Genomic DNA, 26,520 nt, shown 5'->3' with positions numbered 1-26,520 from the left:
TGCTGAGCCGCGGTGCCCTCTGAGGAGCTGGGGACATGGTGGGGATGGGGGACAATGCTGCAGCCGTGCCAGGATCTCTCCCCCTGCGGTGGTCCAGCTTGGATGGATGCTCTGGGGGGGATGGATGCTGGGTAAGGGGAGAAAGAGAGGAGTGAGAAATAAGAAGCAGAGCAGAAGGTGGAGCTCTCTTTCTCCATGGCTTTTCCCAGGTCTTTGACTTCCGATAATACCCCAATAAATACAACTATTTTATTTTATTTTTTTTTTAAAGAGTCAGCGAACAAAGCCAGCCCTGGAGGGAAGCATGGGGCTTTGTTCTGCTTTTGGTAATTTTAGTGCCGAAGCATGCAAATGCTGGCGAAGGGTCAATATTGACTTTCTGCTGAAGCAACCGGCAGGGTTCATTGACTGGAGGCGTACGGGCGCTCCTGCTCCGGGCCGCACCCTGCCTGCACCCTGCCTGCATGGCCGAGCTTTTGCCCTCGCTGTGAAAATCCTTCTATTTAAAAGCAGTTTCATAGCAATGTAAAAATGCTGTCATGCATAATGTCACCCCCGGGGCAACTGAGAGCCAAACCTGCCCCGGGGATGCGCAGGATGGAGGGGTTCCTTGGGGATGCCGCGAGGGTAGGCTGCCGGCAGGAGCTCCCTGCCCTCCGGCAGGGCCAAGAGGTTATCCCCAAGCGGAGCAAGGGGCAGAGGTCTGCCCGCACCTCGTCAACCCCATCCTGGAGCTGCAGGTCTCTCTGACATGCAAACCCACTCTGCAAGCCCACGGCTTTATCGGCCGTGATCTCCCCTCGCAGTGGTGAGCAGCCAAATTTTGCTGCCTTTATAAAGGGGCTGCGTTTGCCAGGTCGAGCTGCGTTTGCACAGGGGTCGATGTTCGCCAGGGCAGTGGGAACCTGCCCACCACAAGCAGCCGCCGGGTCAGGGCTTCCCCCGCCGCCCCCACCACTGCTGTCGAAGGAAGCCTCGGCACAGCGTCGGCAACCCCAGCCACGCGTCCGGCAGGCACATGGCACTGCCCAGCAGAGCCAGGGGATGAAGGGACCATGCTTCCCTCACCTGCCACTCATGCAAGATTGCTCCCAGACCCCACGCCAGCTCCTTATCCTCGGGGAAGCGGTGCAGTGGTCTGGAGGGTGGCTGCAGCCCCGGGGGGGTCTGCGGCGCACAGTTAGCACCGTGTAAACACAACAGCGGCTCAGGTCATAAATTATTCCCTGTTACAAAGCATCCTGCCGCTTGGCTGACCCATGCCTGTGGCCTCAGGGCTGCAGCAGGTTTGGGGGATGAGAGCCCGGGCAAAGCAAGCTGTGCTTTCCTGCAGCAGGGATGGGCAGCTTCCATCTATTTTTTCAGGCACATGTTACCATTTTGCCCCTTTTTATGCTTGATCCCCCCTCCTGGGGCTTCTGCCAGCCGCAGGCTGGGCTTTCTACCGGTCACATTCCTTTGGGTTGACGTGGCTTTTCTTTCTTCCCCCATCCTTATCATGCTTGAGTTTGTGAATCATATTTCTCCAGAGCTAGAAACCACCCAAGCGACCCATGTAAATCAAGCGAGACAGAAAGCAGAGCCGGGCCACGGGGGTTCAGGCTGCTCTGGGGGCATGGCTCTCCTGGGAAAAGGCTCTTCCAGCTACGCAAGGAGCCCTTAATAAAGCTTTTATCACTGTGCTTGGTCCCCCCCAAGGCCATGTATTTTGCTTTCCCTCGTTTCGGTGGTGGTGGCAGGGAGACAGGGCGGCACGCTGCCTGCCCCGGCACGCTCGCCCGCTGTGCCAGCGGGGCTGGAGGGAGGATGCGGGAGGATTTTCTGGCTACCTCTGCCATCGGCAGGGCTGGTGCCAGGGGGGCTGAGCGGGTCCCTGGGATGCTCAGCCCTCCGCAGCCCCATGTGTGCAGCCCAGAGCTGGCACTGGCCGTCAGTGACTTGCTGGAGGCTGCACGCCATCTGTCCACAGGCTAGGAGGACACCAGGCTCTCCCGGCTTTCAGACTGGGATTTCTTTGCAATCCCACTTGATGGAGACTGATTTTATGAGTCTCCACGGCAGAGCCCATCTCTCTGTACTGCCTCCAGAGAGCCCAGGAGCCTGTGGTCAGGAGCAGATTGATTTTATCTTAACTGTGATGACTATACGCCTAAAAGTCACCTTTATTCTTCATCTCCCTGATCAGCACAAAGGCTTTCTGCTGGTTCTGGCCCCTTTATCCTGTTTTCTCCCCAAAGAGCTGGAAAAGTGAGGTACAACACCAAAGCCAGGATTCCCAAAGAAACAAGTCCCAGTCTCCATCTGAAGGACAACATGACATCCCAGGAACAAAAACCCAAACAGGGTGAGACATAGCAGGGAACAACTGCCTCGATCGCATTATTTCTCTCCCCCCTCTCTGCATCTCCGAGCATCTTCAGCCCCTGCATGACTCCCGACAAGTACGGAACCACTGAGCAGCACAGCCCCGGGGAATTCAAGCTTCCAATTAAGCTCAATTACTCCTGGAAACAATTTTTGAACTATCCACCGAGGCTGCTGGCCAGGGCAAGAACACTGCACCTGCAAGTTTTAATTGCAAGGTTGTCACCGCTGAAGCCAAGCTATCAGCATAGTTGGTGCCAAGGAGTCTGTGCCGAGCAGTGCCGGGTCCTTCAGCACCATCGCTATCGCAGGCTGCGGCGGCTCGGCTGCTTTCTAACATCTCCTGACTCAGGAGGGCTGGAGAGGCAGAAAAACTGATGCAGACGGAAAGCAAAACCACGAGGGCAGAGGCCAGGATCACTGCAATCCCTTTGCATCCCTTCGGATCCCTTCCTCTGTCTCTGCTTGCAGCAAACACTCGATGCCCAAGGGGAAGCGGAGCAGGAGCCTCGATGAGCCAGCAGAAAGGAGACTGAACCCGAAAACCTCAAACCATCTCCCTGGCAGAGATACAGCGCTGACCCCTCAGAGAGCCTGGGAGATCCTCAGGGCTGCCGATGGCACCCACGGGGCCACGGGACCTGCTGAACGTGACCAGAGACTCGCAGGGAGCAGGATTTGCAGCTACCCCGGGTTTAGTCTAGGAAGAGATGTTGGGGAGATGGGGACATCGTTCCCCTGTTTGATGCAAGCAGCCACCCACGCGATACCATCCCATCGGGGTGAGACAGCGCTGCTGTATGTCTGAATCAAGGGAGGGTTAACGGGGAAGCAAGACGGTGGCTGACACTGTGAAAAGCTCTGCAAAGGCCCCGACTCACCGATGGGCAGGTTTAAATCAAATATCTACGATTTTATAGTGACCTCCCTCCCACGCCCAGTGCTCACCCTGCATCTTTCTCAGCCCCCTGGCCCTGCCACAGGCGTAACGGGATGGTTTTGAATGGGACCTACTACGAGCTCGGGGTGGACAGGATAAACCCCAAAACAGGTTACAAATAGGTGGATCAGCAGTTCCTTTGCTAACACCAGCATTTTGGAGCCTGAGATCTAGGAACCAGCTCCCTTTTCCACTAAAAAAGTACTTGCCCATCCCTCAAAGAGAGGCTGCGAGTCGCCAGGCTGAGGACGGGGAGCAGGGCAGGCCTGGGGACCGCAGCACCAGTGAACCCTGCCGCTCGCCAAGCTCACCATGGTCCAGCTTTGCAAGAGTATAACAGCAATCCCCCGCTGCTAGAGTCTTGTGATCTCTATATAATCAATAACTAGTCTTGCAATCACCATGTAAACTTTACAGAAGGAAGATTGACTTCTCAGGGCTTTATTTGGGTCTTTTTAATTCTGCCAGGGCAGGGAAAGCCCACCTGTACGAGCACCCCCACCTTCTCACTTGCCACCACCAATTCATCACCCTCCAGCAGCCACCACCCTCTCCCAGCACCCGGCCCCGCTGCGGTCGGGGAAGAAAAAAACGCTTCCTGCCGCCCCGTGCTTTCGAAGATACGAAGCAGGCGGCGTCCCCACTCGCCGGGCGGGCAGGGCGGCCGGCAGCGCCGCCGAGGTGCGAACCCCGCCGCCCGGCTCGCTGCAGGCAGGTGTCAAATCCGGAGCCCCAGGGTGCGAAGCTGCTGCACGCAGGTTCTTAAAACCAGGCGCATCATGCAGACATGACTGCTTGAAGTCTAAAAGCAGGGAGGTTTTGTCACTTTTTTTTTTTTTTATTTGATTTTTTTCTGCAGTCTGTTCACGTGCCTTTCCTCTTGCTGCAGGCTCCCAGGACAAAGGCATGGGATGGGACAGGCACATGGGATGCCGCACCTCCCATCCCAAGTGACAGTGGAGCCAGTGCCCCATGAAGCCAAGCAGCAAAGGGATCACATGGAATTTGGGATGGGGGAGAAGCAGACGGAGAAACGGATGCTCAGAGTCACGTCCGAGCCCAGGCGAGGCCGGGTCTAAGCGCAGGAAAGGAGGAGGGCGGCTGCCTTAGCTGAGCTTTTGTCCCAGCTGTTCATCGCTCCCGAGTCAGTGCTGAGAGAAACAGTTTTAAGCAGCATGAATGAAATTGCAATGCAGCGGGTTTCATGGGGATGCTGCCTCGGTCATCAGAGGGTATCATGGGAAAGCGAAACAAAAAATCAGTGTGCGGCTTAAAAAGAAGAGCCGAAGGAAAAGCACGCAGGCAGCATCTCGGACCTCCCCTGTGAACCTGAAACACACACAAAACTGCAAAGGATGGAGATGTCAGTCTGCCTGTGTCAAAGAATTCATCACTCGACACCTCTTGGCGACCTCGGTGGCTAAGTGGAGCCTGGCCGTCCCCGTTCAGCGGCGGCGAGGCTGGCAGAGCCTATTTACCGAGCCTGCAGAAAGCCCTGGTTTTGAATCAGGTCCTTCGCTCACTGCCCCAAGCCTCATCCCAGAAAGGCCTTGCCCCACAGGCCCCTCCTAACGTCAAACGACTCGTGCGACGGCGGGCAGGGCTTGCCACGGCTTCTCTTTCTGCCGCTTTTCCACAGCACGCAGCCAGCGGAGCGCTCCTGCCCGCAGGCTGCCTGCACCTACCTCGCTGTGGGTGGGGACGCGTGCCTGCGCTCGTGGTGGAAGCTGGAAGCTGCTCTTGCTTCAGCCCTCTGCCTCCGAAAAGAAACTTAACTGTTTCTTCTATTTGCCCTGAAGGAAAGGTGGTTTGGGCACAGGTTTATCCCAACCTGTAACGCTATCATGACCTGCCTCCAATTAGAAATCACAGCAATTATGCAGAGGATCGTTTAGCGGCACAATTATTATCTGTGTCTGCAGCAGAGATGAGACAGACTGGGAGCGGTGTCCTCTACAGAGGAGTTTTCTTTGTAGGATTTTCCGCGGCTGTGAAATGCTCCCCTCATTCCCTCAGGCTCTGCTCAGCTATACATTTCTATTGCTGCCCTATATATTTGCAGGACAAAGAATTAGCTCCCTTTATTCCGGGATCTGTAAGTTCTTCGCAAGCCTTAATTTAAGCCTCTCAACAAGCCCGAAAGGCAACTTCGTAGTCTTAGCCATTTCTTTCTGCCTTACAGATCAGCCCAGCAAGACTGGTGTCAGCTCCGTGTGCTGTCAGGCAACCCGGTATAAGTTCTGGATCTAAAAATGCCACGTTACCAGAATTACCTGAATTCTGCTGAATTACCAGCACTTGCGCTCTGCAGCACACGCCGTACACCTTCTTGCCCGCTCTCCAGTGCCAGGAGAAGCCAGACGATACCTGCCAATGTTTCTGGAGCAGCTTAAGCCAGCAATCCAGACTCGTAACAGATGTACAACTCTTATCAAGGACATGGTGTTTTGGCCTGGTATGAGGAACCTTACTGTCAGATTTTCTGCATTGCCAAGTCACGGGCTAGGAGGAAGGATAAGCAACTCCAACCACACAAGATATCCATGGCAGAGCCAGAGCAGAGCCCCAAGGCTGAGTTACAGTTGCAACTGCCAGAACACATATTTCTCTGTAAGTAGGAGAAACAACACTCACTACAAAACTCATGGAAACCAAGAAGCATCTCTTCTACTGCCTTCAATAAGCTTAAAGTAAGATCCTCTGATAGGTGGATAGCTTTTACCATGCTAAGAACGTGAGCAAGCGACGCAGGTCACACCACAAAGACTTCAATGGCAAAATGCAAAGTTCCTGACCACGGTACCACTATGACCCTTCACGTGAGCCACAAGCTCTGCTCACACAAGAATCCTTCTGACTTGATCCCCAGAAGCTCTGAATCCCTGTATTTCTGTCAGTGGAAGAGCCGAAAATGGGAAAGTTCAGAGGTTTTTATTTGTGCGGAATAGATAAGGAGAGCAAACATACCCCGATAACCTCTTCCCTCGTGCGCAGCGGTCTGAAGGTTGCCCCCATAGGCACGATGCACATTCTGTACCAAAGACCTTAAATTTGACTGGGTCTAGTTAAAAATAAACTCTCTGGGTCAGCAGTGCTCTGCTACAGTGACATGTTCGACAGCCCCAGTTTGCTCCCATTCCCCTCAGAAGCGAGATCATGTTTCCAAGGAAAGTATGGACTGGGGGAGCCCTGGCTGGTCTGACCCACTGGGGTCACAGGATTTCCCAATTTTTTCATGCCAGTCTGTTAATTTTCAAGCTGAAAAGGATCGTCATAGGCGAAGTTTGACTTCACTCCCTTGGGAAACACCCAGCCTGGCTTTCCACAAGGGCCCAGCCTGTTCATTTCCTGACTGGAACACCCAGATGGGCAGGTGTCATTTTGGTTCACAGCTGACGTCTGCACCCCTATCCAGTCAACAGATACAAAAGGGCAAAGGCTAATTGGGGGACAAGAGCGCTTTCAGTCAATTTTTTTCCCATCTCTGATAAAAACCGCATGCAGATGCAACGATTTAGCAATGATGTTAGGTGCAAACACCTCCCAGGGCAGCTACAAGAGGCAATTATTCAGGGGCAGAATGAAAAGCTCTCTTTTAAGTTCCCGGAGGGGAAATGCTTTTTGGACAGTGACTCCTGCTGGAAAGGTGAAGCCAGCACAGCTACGGACCAGGCTTTGGAGAGTAGGGGCTGGCATTATCCCCATCACCAGGACTTGCACAGCACTCTCCTCTAGCAGCTCTTGGGGGAACCACTGGACCTGAAACACATTGGAAATTCCTTCTGCAGACTCCTCAGAAAGGAGCGCATGCGAAATACCGGGGGCCGAGTGACCTAGTGGAACGTTACTCCCTCTCTGCGAGATACGACAGAGTTTTCCCACACTAAAGAAGCACGTTCTTGGCTTTGGTTTCTGAAAGTCTGCAGTGATGTACCACATTTCAGTTTAGCAGCAGCTGGAAGACAACTGTTTCACTCCTTCGGTTGAAGGGCACGCTATAGGTATGCATGCCATCTCAACTCAGCTTCCTGTTGGTTTTATCTTCCAGTCATCAGGGAGGCACACAAATACAATTTACGCGCCAAACCATCAGCTCTGCGTTGGCAAGTCCCGTTCTTCAAGGATCTTTTTCACGCTCTCCACAATGGTCCACACTTCTGCCATGGCACCTCGACCTGCAGGGTAAGAGCAAAACCACGCGGTGAAATCCAGGTCCCACAGAGAGAGCATGAGGCACGTGCTTCCCCTGTCCCACCACCTCTTTTCTCCACGTGCCACACTGCTGTGGAAAATTAGACGCACAACGGTGGCACGGCACAGCACAGCAAAGTTCACCAAATATCCCCACGTGTTTCCTCACGACTTGCCCAACAGAAAGCAACTGTGGAGGCCAGAGGATCTGCTCAGTCCACCTGGCTCGGCAGGGGTTTTGTGGCCTGCTTGAATGCCATCAGGGGAGGAGAGCGAGAAGAGTATTCGTGCTAACTTAGTTGGTCTTGGAACTCAGAAGTCTAAGCAGGAGAACAAGCTCCTCGGACAGTGAATGGAGAGAGGCGGGAAACCTCAAAAGGCAACTCATATGACCTTAATAAGTACCTCATGTTCTGAATCATCTACAGAGGTGTCTGCATCTAATCCTTGACCTCACAGGGACCTACTATCTTAGCTCACAGTGCCCTGGGGGCAAGTGTGCAAACGTGCCCCAAAAAAGTGCGTAGGTAGCAAAATACCCTATTTAACCTCCTTTCTTCAGTGTAAATATTGTATGCATTCAGTATCTTTTTGAAATGGTCTTTGCCTGTAAAAAAGACTTGCCAAATTCATACCATTCCCATGACTCTGCAGTTAGACCCACATTAGAGAAAGCTGTCCTGGATTCGCACCAGCTTGAATCTTGGGAGTAATTCTTGGAGAAGACCGAGTGCTGGACAGAACAAAATGTAAAAGCTTTTCCTTCTGGACTGGTTAGTTGCCAGATGAACATCTAATCTACTCTGTGCTGTTGCTTCCCTCTGAAATACTTTTTAAACTCAGGTCAGAATCTTAAGGCCAGAGATCATTAAACCATCTTGTCCAACCTCATGTACTGAACTCGGCACTCAGAACTCAGTCCATTCACTCCTGTAATTTGCTTGGGGCTGAAGAAAGATACTTCTCCCACCAGCATTTGTCTCCATCGGAAGATTGAAAAGATGGAGTCTCTATTGACCTTTTGTCCTGATGGCTAATTGCTCTACTAATTTAAAATACGTGCCTTATTGGTCATCAGAAATTAGTTCTGGGAGGTTTTGTTTTCCTCTTTTTTTCTGGTCTGCTTCCACAGCTGGGTTAGCCAGCGCACAGATGAACAGGGAAACCAGCAGCTTCCAAAGGACGGTAACAACTTGAGGACAGGCAAGAGACAGAGGGGTAGGGGAACGGCTGTCCTGACCAGCAGGGAGAGGTGCTCTTTTGTGGGCAGATCACAGCCCCGAATCTGCCTGGACCCTCAGTTTTTCAGTACAGATGAGCCACTCCAGCCCTGTCTGGGACAGAAGGTGTAATTGGATATAACTGAGGATTTGCGATGAAGAATGATACTTTTGGAAGGTCAAGAAAATTGGGTTTCCCTGCAAAGTGAGACGCGTTCTCCACTATGCCTCTTTCAGACCTGTAAATCCCAGGAGGTCTGAAGCATCCCATGGACAAGCTGCAGGCAGATTTGGGCCCTTCTGATCTCCTAACCTCAACGAGAGAAGTTACAGCTGAGAGGTCCTGCTAAACAAGAGAAATTCCCTGGCTGCCTCTGCACAGTTTGGCAGAGCTACACCCTTCAAGAAAATTTCCAAGGCCTGCCTTTGTCCTCTACCACCCACTTCCTCAACATCTTTGGCAATTCACAGCTGGATTTTTAGGTTTAGCAGAGCAAAATCTTGCTAAGCAGCCTGTCTTACAGCACAGCTCATGCCTATGGGTAGAAAACTTCCAGTGTGCCAGGCTCTAGAAACCCAGCCAAGGATGATGAAGATACTAGCAGTTTGGAAACGTTTATTGCAAAGGCAAATTGCTGCAGGCCCATGTGTGGTACAGCACCTCTCAAAGCTCTCTTTGATATGCATGTGCTATGATATATCAAGGCCATCAGCCGGTAGCTTACATGTAACTATCCAATCAAGGAAACATTTTAATTTTCAACTCAATTCAATTTGTTATTTTAACTCTCTTTTAGCTGGACCCTATGTCTAAAAACACCCATTTACTAAGGAAGAAAAATTCATCAGGTAAAGCTCGTAATGCAGAAACCCGGTGGCAGTCAGAATCTGGCCCATTTCAGGTGAGACCAGCCACATGAGTTGAGGAAGATAAACCTCTTTTGCAGCAAGACAAACCACAATGTCAACAGACAAACTGGTGCAAACCGAATCTCTTTTCTTCTGCACCAGATGTGAGCTTTGCTACCTGCTGCTTGGGTGGAAGCTGGGCAAACCACCTTTGTGGATGAAACCCACAAAACCAAAATGAGTGTGGAAGAAGAGGCGTTGGGGGGAAAGGCCTGAAAAAAAGAGGGGAAGAGAGGAAAAAGTCAGTGGTGGAGACTGTCTTGGGTCTTCGAAGACCTGGAGTCTGTTACTGCTGTGCTGGTTTTGGCTGGGATAGAGTTAATTTTTTTTCACAGTAGCTCATATGGGGCTATGTTTTGGATTTGTGCTGAAAACAGTGTTGATAATACAGGGATGTTTTCGTTACTGCTGAGTAGTGCTTACACAGAGTCAAGGCCTTTTCTGCTTCTCACCCCACCCCACCAGCGAGTAGGCCAGGGGTGCACAAGAAGTTGGGAGGGGACACGGCTGGGACAGCTGACCCCAACTGACCAAAGGGATATCCCACACCATATGACATCATGCTCAGCAATAAAACTAGAAAGAGAGGTTGGTGGGGAGGGCCGCTGCTCAGGGACTGGCTGGGCATCGGTCAGTTGGTGGTGAGCAATTTTTTTAATTTGCATTGCTTGTCTTTCTTGGGTTTTATTTCTGTCTCTTAGTTATTTTCCTTATCATTACCATTTATTATTATTATTTTAATTATTAAACTGTCTTTATCTCAACTTATGAGTTTTCTCACTTTTACCCTTCTGCTTCTCTCCCCTCATCCCTCTGGGGGGGAGCGAGCGAGTGGCTGTGTGGTGCTTAGTTGCTGGCTGGGGTTAAACCATGACAACTGCTTTGCCATAATTTTCCTACATACTGCCAGGAAAATCCTGGCATTTGCCAACAGGAAAATCATGTTGTGAATTGACTCACAAACACAAGCAGAGTCGAGTCAGATGTGGCTACTACTGCCCCAGCTGTCCGTACCATCCCTCTCCTACAAGCTCCTTCAGGAGTTTGTTCTCACAGTTGAGACAGCTGAACTGAATATGAAGCAGCTCCCAAACGACTGCTGGTGTAATGAGGCAACTCCTGATCAACGCTGGTTTACTTTGCCATCCTGAGCTACAGACCACAGCAATTCACATGCTGCTTCTCATCTGGCTCACGCATCCCTGTCACAAGGGCGGCAACCCCCAGGAAAGGGGCAGGGCAGAGCAGCAGAAGGTGGAAACCGTGTTCACCATCCAGCTCTAATCCGTTTGTGCTGGTGAGTCAACTCACGTGGCCCTTTTTGCATCTCAGATCCCCATCTGTGAAACAGGGATGACAACAACACAGCTCTGCCTCAGGTGCAAGAACCTGCAAGAATAAGCACATTACCCATTAGGAGGCACTCAGCTGCTTACTACAGGAACAGAGATCCTATATATGTACTAAAAAAGATTAAGGGCAAAAAATAAAGGACAAAAAAAGCTATGCCAGATGGCCTTTCCACTTCTGCCAAAATGTCTGCACAGAATGACCTCTTTCGGGCGTTTTCCCTTAACATTATTACAAGTACGTAAGAAATTTCATGTAATCAGGTCTAAAATCCCAGCGGAAGCATAATTGTCCAGGATATTTCAACTGATGCCTAAGTTACTTGACTACACTTACCTAACTGTAAATATTTCTTAGTCTTCAGCTCCAAAAAAACATTCTCTAGAAGCACTGCACCTACCTAAGAATTCAGAAACTAAGCCAGCCCTAGACTGTAACCATGAAGAACATTTTAACATCCTGTCTTCGCTACAGGCTGTTTATTCAACTATCTGACAGAGCAGTTAAAATCCTGCTAGACTTGGGGTTGTTAAACAAAATATGAGTATACTGCTGTGCAGGTCATAGCACATTTGCTGTTATGGCTAGAACTGGGTGACATTTTACAGACAATTTGTCCAAGAAATTTTGATAAAAAGCAAATCCATTCATCCAAATTGTTTGTACAAACACCCTTCTCAAAACCTCCCAAAAGTCAAAATACCTCCATTTAAAGCAGCTCCTAAAATACAAATCGAGACCATTTTAGTAGTATTTCTTAGCACTGCAAGTTAAGTCTTTTGAAACTGAGCATGACAACTTTCCCTACCCCCCTCTTTCACTTCACAAATAAGTCTGATGTCAAAACCCCAAATCAAAACTCAATTGGGAAGCTGAAAAGTAACCCAGGCAACAAACAACAACAAATGTTAAATGCACGTCCAGCTACACCCTCAGCCATGTCTGCAAAGCGCTTATTCTCTCTGTCTGCTCTCAGGGATAAGATATTATCCCTATGTTAGAGATGAGGAACTGAGGCATGATGAAAACAGCCCACAGTCACAGTAGAGGGTAAGGTCAGGACACCCAAATCCCAGGCTGATAACGCTCACCGCAAAGCCTTCCTTCTCTTTGATCTACTCTCTTCTTGAATGAGTATTTCTGTTAAATATCAGGCCTATCTAACGGCTCATTTGAAAGCCTGGCTTGGATGGTCTCTTAAGACTACTTAAAAATTAATGAACAAGAATAATAGGTATCAGCTAGCAGAGGGCAAAGCCTCAGTTTGTTTGTATAAACCCTGGCAGTGAGCACCTGCTCCCCACAGTCCAACATCTTGAAGGCCACACGGCAAAAGAATGCACATCCCTTCACGGTAAGAGCAGCACTCCTGCAGGAAACCAGTCAGAAGACATGCAAAAGGACTGACCTTCATCTCCACACACTAGTTTCTTCACCACACAGGGGATCTCTGTGTAGCCAAAGCCTTTCAGCTGCTCCACCTGCTGAGCTGTGATGGGATGCTCCCACATGGCCGTGTTCATAGCTGGGCAGAAGAGCAGAGGTTTGCTCAGATCCCAAGCACGGATGACACAAGTCTGCAAGAGAAGCCAAGAGGTTCAGCTCTGAGATGGGTTGTCTTTCCTCCTTCCTTCTCATCACTTTGCTGCACAGAAGCGCTTTCCCAGCCTGGGTGTCATTAGAGGACCACAAGCCTCAATCTGTCAGCACAGCTGGACTAACCCACAGGCAGATCCACAGGGCTGCTACTAATTTGTATTACATTCCAGCAAAGCTCATCTCTGACATGCAAGAGAGATGAGGGAGGCTACAAAGAGGATAGATCCCATCCTACTCCGGCTCGGGGCCAAGCAAGCAGCCCAATCGCTGGAGCAAACCAAGCTGGAACACGACGCGTGCGGACTGCCAGCCCATGTGGGAGACCGAGGGAAGCTGAGGGGTGGCCACAGATCATATCAGCTATAAAGAAATCCCCAGGCAACACTTCAGATAAGCCAGCTGTAGAGCTAAACACAAAAAGTTGGCAAGTGAATCTTTAAACGATATGCCAACTGGATCCGTAACTCCTCACAAGGGAAGCACTGCTGCTTCCAAGATACAAACAGAGGATAATGCGAGCACATCTGGGCTATCGCAGAAGATGCTGGCAGATTACAAACCATCTAGCAGCTCCTGTATGCTACAAGGAATCAAATCTGACTCTTCGGTAATACAGAACTTCCAGATAACCCAATATCACCTCATCTCCTTAAAAAGGTAAATGCTGATTGCTCTTAATGCAAAGTCCATCAGTTTCCCTAGGCCTAGCAGCATTTAAATCATGCGAAGGGAGCTTCCCAGGCAGCAACCATCCCTGGTGCAGGGTCTCTGCTCAGATTGCAGAGTACTGACGAGAACCATACCCATCCTTTTTTATACCCTGTGATTTGAACCCTTCCCAGCACAGGAAAGTCTGCTAGAATCTGTTCTAACTTGCCAACCAGCACCTCCAGCACTTGCTTTCATTTGCTGGAGCTACCTCTTACCTCCAACAAGGCTCTCCAAAAAGACTGGCAGGAGTTTGTGAAGCCATGCATCCCTAACATCCTTCCTGCGCTCTTCCCTCTGCTACCACCATCACACCTACAGTACCAAGAGGACCCAGAAGGACAAGACATTGCTTGTCCCTCCCACAGCTCTTTCTGGCTTCTCTCAGATCTCCAGTGATCTGCTCATACAAATAAGAGCTGTTGCTCTGGGTGTACTTTGTTCATTTATATGCACTCCCTCTTGCCTGAACAACTAAGTTGGTCATGCAGGGCTCCCCGGCCAGAGGCGATGCGCTGCCCTCCGTTCCTAGTTCTAGCCTCCTTGCATTACTGAAGGGTGATGCACCACAGCAACATATGCGGATCTGTGGCTTCCTGGCAGATCTTTTGGGTGGTTAATGCTTAGGACTTCTTCTAACGAAGACCTAATGCCTGGACACAAATCATTCAGCCCCGCTGAAGGTCCCCACCACCCAACAGAGAAGCACACTCTCTTTTAATACACTTTTCTGATCAGCCTTTGAGCCAGAGCACTTTTAATACCAGAAAAACAAGCCTGAACAAGAAAAAAACCCTGTAGCTGAAAGTGGAAGGTAAGTAAGTGTGAGCATGTCTGAATTTCTGTGCTATGCAGTTAGGTGAGGGAGGAGGTGAGGTAGCAGGAAGTAAACAATTTTATCTGATCTCACAGGTGTCTTTCCAGATTGCATCTAAAAAATGCAGAGAGGAACTCAAAAGTGAGTGCAAGTGTGTATGCGCACACGTGTGTGTGTACATGCATGACAGAGAGGGGGTGGAGGTAGAAAGAGAGAAATACCGCCCATCAGAAAAAGCAGGAAAGGCACAAAGCAGGGACTGGGAATTAACAGGAGAGACTGACAGAGCCAAGGAGTGGAAAGGGATGTAGGTCAGGGAAGGAAAGAACAACTGTTTGAGAAGGAATAGGGGAACCATACTGGAGGAAGAGAGAGACAAGCGTACGAAGTGGGAGCAGAACATGCAAATCTCACTGTTCTCGATGCTGTAGAAGCACAAGAGCGTCCATAAAAGAAAGGTCAGACAGTTTAATGCTGGGAGGTGAGAGAACTCTCAGGCAGAGCTCCGGTTACTCACCAGCAGGTTGTCACAGATGCCATTCGCAAGCTTTGCCAGCGTGTTTGCATCAAGAGGTGCCACCAACATGAGGTCAGCCCACCGTCTGAGCTCGATGTGCAGGACTGGGTCTGAACGGCCTTTCCACAGCTGCGGATGAGATAAGATGCAGATTACCGAACCCTCACAATGAATGCTGCGCACAACAGGCACTTTATCAATCCCACATTAGTAACCACCACGTAAACTTAAGGGAAAAGAATTACTCTCACATCAAGCAAGATCTGACAGCATGGGGAATCAGGGACTGCAGCCACAGCGTTCATGTTTCTGACTTCCCTCCTCCTCCAGCGAAGGCAGTGTTACAGCTACGTTTAGGAAGCACATTTAACAGATGGCACGTATCTGCTTGGTGCTCTACAAACGGGTATCCTTTCCCCACAAAGACAACAGTTCACATGTCCAACAGCCACAGATTTCAACTCACAGGAAAGAGCCTTCCCTATCCACTTCCCATTCACATCATCCCTCAGCTTCAGAAATGTTCACAAGAGCTCCCTCAACACATAGCATATCTGAGCGGGGAAAAGAGCTCCATCCTATCAGCCAAGTGAAGCCAAACCAGGACCAAACCAGGGGTCACATTTCCTGAGGAACCCATGCAATTTAGAAGCCTCACATTTCTTTAAAGTGAAGCTGTCAACTGGCTTTTAATGAGGAATAGAACCCCAACAGCACAACTCACTTTTTAATTAGGACACACATCCTTACACATACTCAGAGCAGCAAAGTAAACCCTCGTAACTACAGTATGGAACAGTCCTGTTGGCTGTTTCTGGGATGGACAAGGTTTAGCCAGCTAGGCACTTCCCTCCACTCTTGGCTCTTAAGTGAATATTTCTATTTTCACTAAAGCTCCGAGTTGCTCAAGAAAGTCCTGGTCTTTTCTTAAGAGCGCAGTTAACTGGGAAAGTGTCAAGAGAAGCAGCAAGCAGTATCAGGTGCTTAATCCCCAGAGGACATACAACCACAGGCCAGCAAGAGGTGCATCAGGGCCACAAACTGTTCCTTCTCTGAGTCACTGGTAACCACAACAAAAAGACAGCATCCGGAAAGCTGGTGCTTCCTGACACCTTTCCCAGCTCCTCCACTCACTTCTATTTTTTTCTAGAAGCACTGAAAATTGTAGTTTTATTTTCAGAACAAAATCTCTCACAGATGTTGAGCAGGCTTATTTCCCACCCTTCTGTCAGAACGGCAAGTTATAAGGGCTCCATGCCTGCTTTCCAGTGTGCCAGCAGACCTCAAAGCCTGACCCGCTCCTCTTCTGTCACCCGACCGAGGGTTCCTCATAAATAACTTTGCCTGGAGCTGTAGCACCCTGGGACTCAGCAGATCTCCACCAAGCTCCTAGACCTGCCAGAAAGCTTCCTGACCATTTCCATTAGCATGCCTCTCTCCACATAAAAGCGACGCTTGCGTGTGAGCACATTGGCAAGAGTACTGGTAAAGAATAGATCACCTTGTACTCAGATCGGTATCGCAAAGTAGAGATAAAATGTATAGAAAAACAAAGGTTGATGTTTATACAATGAACCTCTCTATACTCGGGGACTCTCAAAGCATGTCAGCAAAACTGTAGTCAAGAGAAAAAGACATTTTACGGGGTCTAGAGATGTTCACAGCCCTGACAACTGAGCCGTCCCTTACTGGAATGGCTCTTCTATGTATGCGCACAAGCACAGATGTGGACACCTGAGATAAACACCAGTTCCACCAGGAGAGCCTCTCTAAATTCGTCACCAATTACACTGGTGCATGACATCTCCAGGTACTGGCCTTTCTCTGCACTGCTACACCAGGGTGGCCCTACCAGTACCCAGTCAGACACCAGGCTGACTTTTAAAGCAGTGCGGGTAGTTTTGTGAAAGTCAGCGATGTTTGTAGATTCAGAATAGGTAGCGTTAAGGAGAATTAAGCTGTTGCCTTCATGACAAGTATGACTCATGACAAGCACCAAACACCCTCACCGCGACTCTGCGGTGGCTTTCTTGACATTTCCTGATACCCCTCTCAGAGCTGAGGATAGCGGCTGAGCCCAGGGTGGTGAGAGACCACTTCTACCCTCGTTGTCTGCTGCAAGTCTGCTAGGGAGGGACAAAATCCTCTGGTACAGTCAGGGCAGCCTTTCTTTTCTTCCTCATTTACAGCACGGTTGGAACCACATTCTTTGAAAGCCATATTCCAAAGCATACATTACTAGAACAAAGAAGTGAGTCTTGGCCCAGGGTTAAAAAATAATTAAATGTGGTCTCTTGCAAAGAAACTTAGAGGAACACTTCTGTTTTCTGTTCAGCACTTGAACAACTAAGTGAACCTCCCAGGGAGCCCGTTTTTTTTCTGAAGCATGACCCACTGGCCTTCTGGAACTGGAAGGCACGAGTGCATGACAGAACCACTTGAATTACAAAACACGTGGCTAGTGGGGATAGGGCAGAAGCCCTTGCCGTCTCCAAAGGAAGAACAACTCACCTGCCATTCATCTTCATCGCTGTAGAGGGTGACAGGAATCTCCTGGACACTGTAGAAATGCTTTGCTCTCTCAGTAGTGACCACCTTCACTTCGAGCTAATCAGAAAAGAAAGACGGAGACAGACCAATAGTTAGACTTGAGGACAATCCTGTAAAGCTGGGTAGAGGAGGAGGGCTTGAGCGACTAAGATTTTGAAAGGTGTGTGGATTCTCGGAGGACTTTTCCCTAATGTGCATAACTGCACCTCTTCACAGCTGAAAGACCAAGGCCACTGCAGGTGTTCACCATGAGCCAGACTCATTTCACTGCAGCCCTAAAATGGGCAGGTGATTAGTCACCACCTGCCAAACATGTTCACATGGCCAGTTCACAGCGGGGACAGCAGAGGGGACAGAGCAGGTCAGAATGAGATGCAGTTCTGCACAGAACTTTGAAGAGCCAGTAAGAAGCAGCAAACCAAAGCTCTGTGAAAGATGCCCAACAAATCTGAAAAGACACCTGCCAAAAGGAGGAGGAGAGCATCTTGCTTCAGTGGATTCCCTTAATCACAGCACAGAGGAGTGCCGAGGGGTGGCATGCCTACACAGCACTTGCAGGATCACTCTTCCCACACTTGGAGCCAAGAGGAAGCTCTCTGCCAAGAGAAAGCACAGTGCTGAGTGATCAAAAGTCCTGCTGAGGGACAAGCTGGCTAGCTGGGGCTGAGCACCACCAGCGCAAAGCAAGCCCACCTCTGCTGCACAAGGCTTCACAAGAAAGAGTGGCTTTGGAAGACAGAGTATGATTTCTTGGTTGAATGGACCATGTTGTGCACCTCTCTGTCTCTTTCTGCCCCTGCCTCTCTCTCTCGATGATCTCCTGGTGACAAAGGCGAGGAGGTAGCTACAGACTACTGGATACTACTTTTTACAACCGTGTTCATCAGACTTGCTCCAACCAAGGGTCAAAATACCAGAAACAAGTCGGGGTTGTGTCTTCCAGCTATCCTTCCTATCAAGAAAAAGGAAAACCTCTGTGTAGGTATGTTCATAGCACAGGCTTTCTGTGCAGCTAAAACAGTAAACCAGTGGCTTCCACAAAGGAAAGAGAGATTGGGTGAAAGTATACAAAGGTTCTCTCTGAAGTCTTAGATAAACCCGCCTGCCCTGTTGAAAGCCAGTGGAATCTTCAGTTATATGGTAGATACTGGGGAAATCCTATCGTGTCCCTTGGACGTTTATTTGACATGCACACTTATGAGGTGCTAAGACGCCCTATGACATGAGATCCTTTCGTTTCCTCCTGCAGAAATCTTAACAAGTGGAAAAGGTGTTTTTTTTTCCCCTGGTTTCTACATGTCGTGTGACCTGCTCAAAGCTGTAGCTATGACAAATGTCACAAACAGCTGCCTGCCACATGCAGTGAAGCGGAGGTGCTCTGCACCGACCGGGATCAGCTGCAACGCAGAGACGGTGTTGGAGTGGCTCTGCATGCACTGACCACCCGTGTGGCACATGCAACCGTATTTCTGTCTGCAATTCCTCCCAAGGATGTACCTTAAAAACAGCCAATAGATGGGCCAACACATGGAGGGAGTGCTCCGAGAAGACTGTTATTGTGGAAGATGCAGCTCAGGCCACCAATTACAGTGAAAAAGAACCCTTTTCCTTGTTATTGGCCACTTTCGACCACAGTCTGCTCCTTCAAGCAGTTCACAGTGCAACCCGCTGCATGGTTCTGTTAGTGCGACAGAGAGATGGGGACAAACCAGCCTCACCAACAACTCTTCCCGCTAGAAAACTGCGGCCTGAGGTACAAAACTGATGAAGCACTCGGTCTGCAACTCAGTGGTTGAAGTGACAAAACATGTTAACCTATCTCCCCAACACTATCTATTCGACTGGGAATGGAGCAGTGTTGATTATCTGCACACTACATGACTAGAATAACAGCTCAGAGCAGTGGAAAATCCCAGCCTTAGCATACCATGGTCTTTGGTAATTTTTCCCATTTCCTGAAGAAAAAGTAATGGGAAAATATAGCTGCACGTAACACCAGTATTTGGTACTATACGTTTGGTTCTTTGCCTCTTCTAGATGTCTGCTCTTTTTCAAGCGACCCTAGCTTGGAATCACAGCTGTGCTTCTAGTGCTTTTGAGTGTGAAGATCATATTCACAGCCATCAACCGTATTGTTTCCATGTTAACCTCACCTCACAGGAAGCCGTTTGGAGCCAAGCAGCAACACCCACAAAGGTGCTAACGCTGCTCTCTGCTATGCCATGGGCTTCAAGGAGGTGTTAACCTCCTTGCAGTCTGCAAGATACTATTTATTTGGCGATTTTAAACAGCAACATGCAGTTTAAAAGGGCACGTCTGCTCTCTGAAATGGTACCAGGAGGCCAGGTCTGCACGAAAAGTTTTCAGCAGTAATGTTTGTTAGTGGTATTCTTATTTTACAGTTAGCCATAATGATACAAGGACTTTTAGGTGATCCAGCTCTATCTACCTGATGACATATTTTGTTGCTTGCTACTTCAATTGCGTCATTAGTCAAAATTTTCTAATCTAGACCAGAAATACCTACCTAAGGCCAAAAGATACACAAAGATCCCCAAAAGACACCCTGCTTTTTTTTTTTTTTTGGTCATTTTTTTAAGATCGTTTCATAACCATCTCCAATCTTAAAAAATACGTATTTCTTCAAAGCATAAGCTCAGGAACAGGGAATAGCTGGCTATCGAGTACTGCATCCAACCCACTTCAAGCTAGAGCATACCAGAGGGATATGTTCAAGGACTCTGAGTGGTGGTAACTCCACCACTCCCCCAAGAAACTCTATTAGTTAGAACTCTATTAGTTAAATATTCTCCCTAATTAAGGTTTTCTGCTGGGGTGGGCTCCTGGATCCCTTGTTCTGAGCAAGTCCTTCAAGTCCCTCCAGCTATGTTGGAAAGAGATCAGTGTTCTGAAGATCACTTTAGCCTACATAGTTTTTTCCTTCTATTTACCTGGCACACCCTCTGTTTGCCTGCGGTTATATCTCTGCTTAAACAGTAAAGTCAGTCTAGCCACACTCAAACTCCTTTACTGGAGACAGTTTAGACTAGTTAGAGTTCTTTTACTTGGACCACTTAAGCCTATTCTCCAGAATCAACTTTACTGCAAAACTGCTCTCCTGTGTTCACGCAATATTGTTGGTCTCTGTTAGATGATTCTCCTGTCACAGCCATTTCTGCTTGGGGTAAGGGTGTGTGTATGATTTTTTTTCATAACTTTCTCAGTTTTAGCAGCAAAATTTTTGATAGATAGACCGAGCTTTGGCAACAGCTGCTGCAGAAGAGAATGAGTAGCTCCTCTGTTAAATGGCACCTACAAGCTGACGTAGAGGCTACCCGGCAGGAGCGCAATGAAATGACAGGACAATGTGATTTAAACCTAGAAGTCCAGATGACATCCTGTACCTTCAAGAGCAACACATTTCACTAACAGAAAAGTTTGCCGTTTCCTTTCTTTATGACTAACCAATATCCTGTCAATGTGATTTTTGTCATCGTATTCCTGCCAGGCCATCCTAGGAATCGGCTTGAGACAACGTGTGTGAGTCTAGCACAACCAAAAGAGTTACCCGCAGTGTCCTGACGAGACACTATGTGCTGTCTCCCCACAACACCAGGTGCAAGGGTAATCACCTGAAAGGCATAAGCTGATGCTGTATAAATTTCCTAGATCTTCAAAGAGGTTAAGCAAAAGGCAGTAAGATGTAGTCACATCCATTACCACCCTTAAGGAGATGCTGAAGTTTAATGAGTGCAAAAATCACACTGCCAAATTGTTCACCGAGGACCATCTTAGCCAAAACACCAATTTAAACTAACCACTCCAGTTGCGAGCCTCTGACCACATCTCCTCTGGTATCAAAGCCTTCCTCTGCTCCTGCCCAGCTTCTGCCAATGGCTTTTTAATGTTCTGTTCCATCAGTAAAGAAGTTGATGCAACAGGCTTGTTCAGGACTTAACAAACTCAACAGAAAAGTTACACTGACTCAGCAGGCTTTAGATCAGGTCTTGAAATCGCATCAGAAACGAGTGAATAAATAATTTTAATTAACAAATTAAGTACCAGAAGCTCCTGGACTGGATACTTCACTTTCACTTTTTATGCAACAAAAGCCCAAAACCAGTGGGTGCAAAGCCTGCAACAGATGACACAGAACCTACGGGCCTTCACAGAGAATTCAGGTCCAGCCATCCGCAGTTTTTAATTATGAATCAAATGCTCAGAGAGAAGGAACGCGTTTGACCTAGATTCCTACAGCAGATCATCTGCATTCTTCCTGTCATCTGCAGAGAAGGATGTGCCAAGCACCAAGAGCAAAGGAAAAGCGTCAACAGCAAAGTCCGCCCGAGAGACAGAAGATTAGAAGATGCATATCCTGCATCCCTCACTAACAAGAACACAACTACTGGAGCCGGCCCTGGTCTTGTCACCCCCCTTCCTTGACATCATTTGTCTTTGGCCCTCTCACTCCAGGCTAGGACCTCTGGCCTCACTACTCATTTCAGGTCAAGTAATAAATTAACTGAGGCCCCTCTTTGCAACCCACAAGGCCAGCCCAACTGGCAGCACAGGTGCCCAACAGCTCGCCACATCTTCGGTACCCTTTCCAGCTTGGATATCAACAGCAACCAGGGACTTCAGAGTTACTCAGGGATTGCACCTCTTCTGACTCTGTGTTAATGCATCTACAGGTAAAGCCTCCTAAACCATCCAAAAGGATATTTGTTAAGCAATCTAACAAATGTATCTGGATACGTACATGCACCCTCTTGCTCCTGCCACTCTTTCATTTCACTGCTCCAACACATTTGCTTCATTTCTTAAAAGTTAAACGTTTTCTCTGTTTTCCTCTAACTTTATTCTACACCCAAAGTTAGCACATTTCCCTCCCTGATTCTAGTCACTAGTGGCCTCTGCTGGACACCTCTGTTACTCCAGACAATAAACTCTAGTTAAAAAAAAAAAAAAAATGCACAGACATATACAGCCACTTGTATTTTCTATTTCTGTTTTTACAAGATCTGGTTTCGCTTTGTTGGTCAGACAGTAGTGTCCATCTTTGCAAACTCCAGACCTCACCTATGGAAAACTGCAAGGTCCTAATTAGAGATTTCAAGTTCCAGAAAGCATCCACCTGTGTCTGTAGCCATATCTGATAATTTGACTGACAAGGACATATTTCAGGGGGAAAAAAAAAAAAAAACAAAAAAAACCAAAAAAAAAACCCAAACCAAAACAAGGACCTATTCAATCATTTTTGAGAGAATGAAGCAAGCGGAACTGAACAATGCTACTTTCATATTCCAGAATCTAAATGTCTGCCTATGGAAATATCCAGGAACAGTTACTGCCCTTAAAACCTCATTTAAAGCTAACTCTTAAGAAGTATGAAATGATAGGAAAAAGTATTAATTACTTTTTAAAAACAGAAGGATCCCTCCTCCAACAAATTTTCAAACTAAAGGGCTCAAAGCCAGAAAGAACTTTTCATTTCAACAGAGGCCATGTAATCTCTCCTCGAAATGAGAAACCGGATAACACCAACTTTACAAGACTTCTACCAGCAGATTTACTCACCCCAGGGATTTTCAGCAATTCGGCGATGAGGAGAGGCAGCTTCAGGGCAGCCACGCTTCCAGTCACACCCACCAGGACGTGGGATTTTTTCTGCGGCACAGATGAGCTCTTTTCTGCAGGAAGCCCTGGTTCTGGCAGTGAGAAGGGCTCCATGCTCCGATCAAACTCTACAAGCACAGAAAAACAAAGCCACTTGTCTAACGGTGCCTCCAACCAAGGCTAGCACAGCAGGGCTCCAACGCCAGTGTATCCCCGAGGGCACAGATTTAAGCCTGGGCTATGCAGGACCCAGAGTAATTCAGTCTGAAGATGAACACTCAGACTCTGATCCACAAAGCTCTCAAGCATCAGCAGAGCTTTAAGCATAGTAGTAGCCTACTTCTCCCGTTTAGTTACAATTTTCTCTTGGACACTGGTAAACAAAACGCTAAAACCTGCACAGGGAGGCCACAAACGTGTTCTGGTATAAGCCCACAGCTCCCAAAACAAACATACACTCTCATGCGCTGAACACAGAATTTACAATAAATGTACCTTTCACGCTGCCTGCTGGGAAGACATGCAACCCCCAGCTAAGCCGGTCTCCCTTTGTGCTCTTTGGTGAGTAATAAATGCAGGGAGACATTTTAATGATTAAAAATCTGGGGGTCCTAAGGCAAGCATTATCATCTTACTTCCTATTGTATCACTACGTATTTACAGCAGCGCTAGAAATTACTCCCTTGCAGACGGGGAAAAACCGAAAACAGTGAATAAGATGCAGAACACAACAGCCACCGAGTGAAAACACCTTCTCAGGGATGTGAGAGATGTCAGAACTGCTGGTTTCCCCAGCAGCAACGAGCAAAGTGATCTGCTTCCAAAGACAGGCCAAGCCAGCAGCTTTATCTCAGGTCTCCTGCCTCCGCCCAGCTTCCCTGTGCTGCTGCCATACCGATAAATCAGAAATGACCGTTCTGGTGAGGAAAAGCACTCCTCCGCAAAATCGGTGCCAACATCTCTGCTTAATGAGTAATTAGCAAAGAATAAATCCACTTCTTGAAAAATCTGAAAAATGTGTTTCTAGCAAAGATGTTACACTGGGATTCAGTAAAGTTTGTTCCATTTTAGCGACATCCGTATTAGTCGGAGGAAGTTACTTGGAAGCATTTTGGGTAGAATGAAAAGGAAGAAACAGAGGCTTACGCTGCCCTTATTTTTGGTACCAACTCAGATGTTGGAATGAGGGGGCTGGATGCCCAAGAGAGAGGAATTAACCCCTTCAGTCCCTTGCTGGGACGATTCAGCAGCGGGTTTCATTTAGGACCCTCCGCGGGCTGATTCAGATGATGCTTGTGAGGCAGCTCCCTGTCAATCTGCCCTCTGAACCGAGACGCGTGAGCCCAAGCGCCCCTTCTGCCCTCCTCACACCCACCAGCTCCAACACAACGGCAATAACATCTTTTTCCACGCTCTGCTTGGAATTAATATCTTTAACTTGGCCTGTGAGGTTTCTCAGTGTGTCTATAAAAAATTGCTAGGATAGGAGCCCGTTATGAGCTCGAGCTTCTATGCACTGATTAGCAAGGGTAATTAGACACAAGGAAATCCAGCATGCACATTGGCTAGGCGATTTCAACACTACTGCAACACTTTACATGTTTATCTATATTTAATTAAGTTAATGCCATCACAGCAAGGAAAACACCCACTTCCCCTATGATTACTAAATGACAATTAATTCACCGAAGCATCCACATCTTAAAGCCTGGGGAATAAGACATAATTTTTTAATAGGCAGCTTTCAAAAAGGGCTATTAGTGATAAAACAAAAGCGCTATGTTCCGGGCCGTGCTTTCCTCTTACCCAAACGCAGCTCTGGGGAATCAGCTAAGCAGCCATTAGAAAGCGAGCAGCTTACAGGCCCGCTCAGTTATTTCATTAGCTTTTTAACTCCACGGTTACGCTGAAAACAGCTTCAAAAGGCCGCTGAGGCAGAGAACAGAACCGAGAAACCCCGGAGATTTCCAAAAAGTAAACAAGCGACGCTAATATACCGGTAGAGGCACGACGGAGCCCGGCCAGGAGGGCGATAACCGCCCCCGAGCCCAAGCCTCGGCGACCGCAGGGCCCGGGCCGCGGCCTGCTCCCGCGGAGGCCTCGACCCGACCCGCCCCGCCCCGCCCCGCCCCGCCGTCGCCCAGCAACGGGGGCGCGACGCCTCCGCGCCCCGGAAGGCGCAGGGCACGCCGGGAAATGCTGGCCCCGCCCCAGCGCTGATTGGCGCTGCTTGCGCATGCGCGCCGCGGCGGGCGGCCCTGAGGCGGCGGCGGCCCTCCGTGCTCCCCCCGGCCCGGACAGCGCCTGCCCGCCCCGGGGCCCGTCCCGCCCCCCGCCCTGCCCCTCCGGCACCGCCAGCCCCCGCAGCGCTGGGTTTGGCCGGCTGCGGCTCCGTGCCGCCGCCTCGAGCGCTGCCGGGCAGCCCGAGAGGGGCTCGCAGGCCGCGCGTCGGGGGCGCTTGCTCCCCGCAGCGCCCCGGTAACGGCGCTCCGCAGCGCTGGGGATCTCTGCAAGGGCAGGCAGGTGGTTTCAGGCCCCTCAGAAAGCCGTTTAAGGGAGGATCCTAGCTCATGGCACGGATTTAGAGATGTCGGAGGGCAACAGAAAGCTCGCTGCTAGGGGAAAAAAAGCGCGGGGTGAGAGCACGTTGAGCAGAGGAGAGTGTTGGAGGGGCACAGGGCCATCGGCTATTCCTGGATCCCCACAAGAGGCTGCGGGCAGCTCCCGCTGACAGATGAGCTCAGGGAGGTGTTACAGACCAGGAGTGAAAGCTTTCCTACAGGATTCAGGGCAGCCGCAGAGAGCTGGCCAGGGAAAGTGGGTTAGAGCAGTGCTTGTTTATTGTCTGAAGCAGAAGCAGGACAGAGATGGGGCGGCACGTGGCAGGTGGTCCCCAGCCCTTCCCAGGGTGCTCTCTGGGCATCCCCCGAAACGTTGTAAGCTACAAATAAGCAGCAAGAAAGGCAAGAGGCAGAGGGATGCGCCTCGCCAACTCTGGGACGTGAAAAGCAACAGCAGGACCTCACTAAAGTGGCAGAGGCCATCAAGTAAAACCTCAAGCGTGCTCTAGCCCAGAGCTGCCTCCTCACCCAGCATCGGCTCTCCCACCCTGCGGATCTGCGGGTTTCACAACCAAGGCAGCCTCCACCTAAAGCAGTCGCAGATTAAAAATAAGCGCGGTGAGAGTGGGGGTATGGTAACCTGCTCGGCTTCTGCTGGCAGGGCAGGAAGGCTGGAGCCAGGGGGGCACCTTTCAGTGGTCAACACTTGCACGTTCAGGAGACACACCGGAGAGGAGGGTTAGATGCTGAAGCAATGTCTGTTAGTTATAGCTTGTTACAGTTATTATTTATGCATCGATTGTAAATGCAAAAGGTGAAGTCACTTAATCCATCATTTGTCAGACATGGATGACAGAGCACGTGATTTGGCATAGTAAGTTTTAGGCTAGCTATAAATGAATTGCACAATATTTAAACCTGATTAAGTACATAATAGGCTCATCAAAGGATTACTTTTCTCCTTACATTTTATACATATATATACACACACACACACAGACGGGCATTTTATCATTAGCTGCATTTTAGTCTTGTCAAGAGACAACTGCCTACTGCAGAATGACTGAAGTGATACCCTTAAAAAGGAAACTATTCTTGGTGTGCTTTGCTGGAAAAGAGAAGTTCCTCTTCGGGGTGATTCTCGTGGGTAGGAGTCACAGACAAGCATCACCGGACAG

The 26,520-nt window shown here is 49.1% G+C and overlaps 1 protein-coding gene across 6 annotated transcripts; it reads right to left on the bottom strand.

Annotated features, from left to right (window-relative positions):
- Positions 1 to 6,017: 6,017 nt before the first annotated feature.
- PPCDC (phosphopantothenoylcysteine decarboxylase) lies at positions 6,018 to 24,894 on the bottom strand. 6 transcript variants are annotated; one of them, XR_014229189.1, is made up of 7 exons: positions 24,588 to 24,894; positions 22,743 to 22,909; positions 17,127 to 17,222; positions 14,616 to 14,744; positions 12,383 to 12,551; positions 10,936 to 11,013; positions 7,391 to 7,479 (listed from the first exon to the last, which is right to left on the bottom strand). XR_014229189.1 is itself a non-coding variant. In XM_082321637.1 (6 exons), the coding sequence occupies exons 2-6, from the start codon at positions 22,893 to 22,895 to the stop codon at positions 7,394 to 7,396; spliced, it is 633 nt and encodes a 210-aa protein (XP_082177763.1). In that variant the 5' UTR covers positions 22,896 to 22,909; positions 24,779 to 24,894; the 3' UTR covers positions 6,018 to 7,393. The 6 variants fall into 6 exon arrangements, 2 of the variants coding, with proteins under 2 accessions (XP_082177763.1, XP_082177762.1); XR_014229190.1 differs by having other exon boundaries at positions 7,398 to 7,479; positions 10,639 to 11,013; XR_014229191.1 differs by having other exon boundaries at positions 7,416 to 7,479; positions 10,896 to 11,013.
- Between the last annotated feature and the right edge of the window lie 1,626 nt (positions 24,895 to 26,520).

Source organism: Platalea leucorodia, assembly GCF_965183815.1.
Source record: "Platalea leucorodia genome assembly, chromosome: 9".
Classification (NCBI taxonomy): Eukaryota; Metazoa; Chordata; class Aves; order Pelecaniformes; family Threskiornithidae; genus Platalea; species Platalea leucorodia.
The sequence above is the reverse complement of the archived record's forward strand: the minus strand, read 5'-3'. Positions and strand labels throughout refer to the sequence as shown.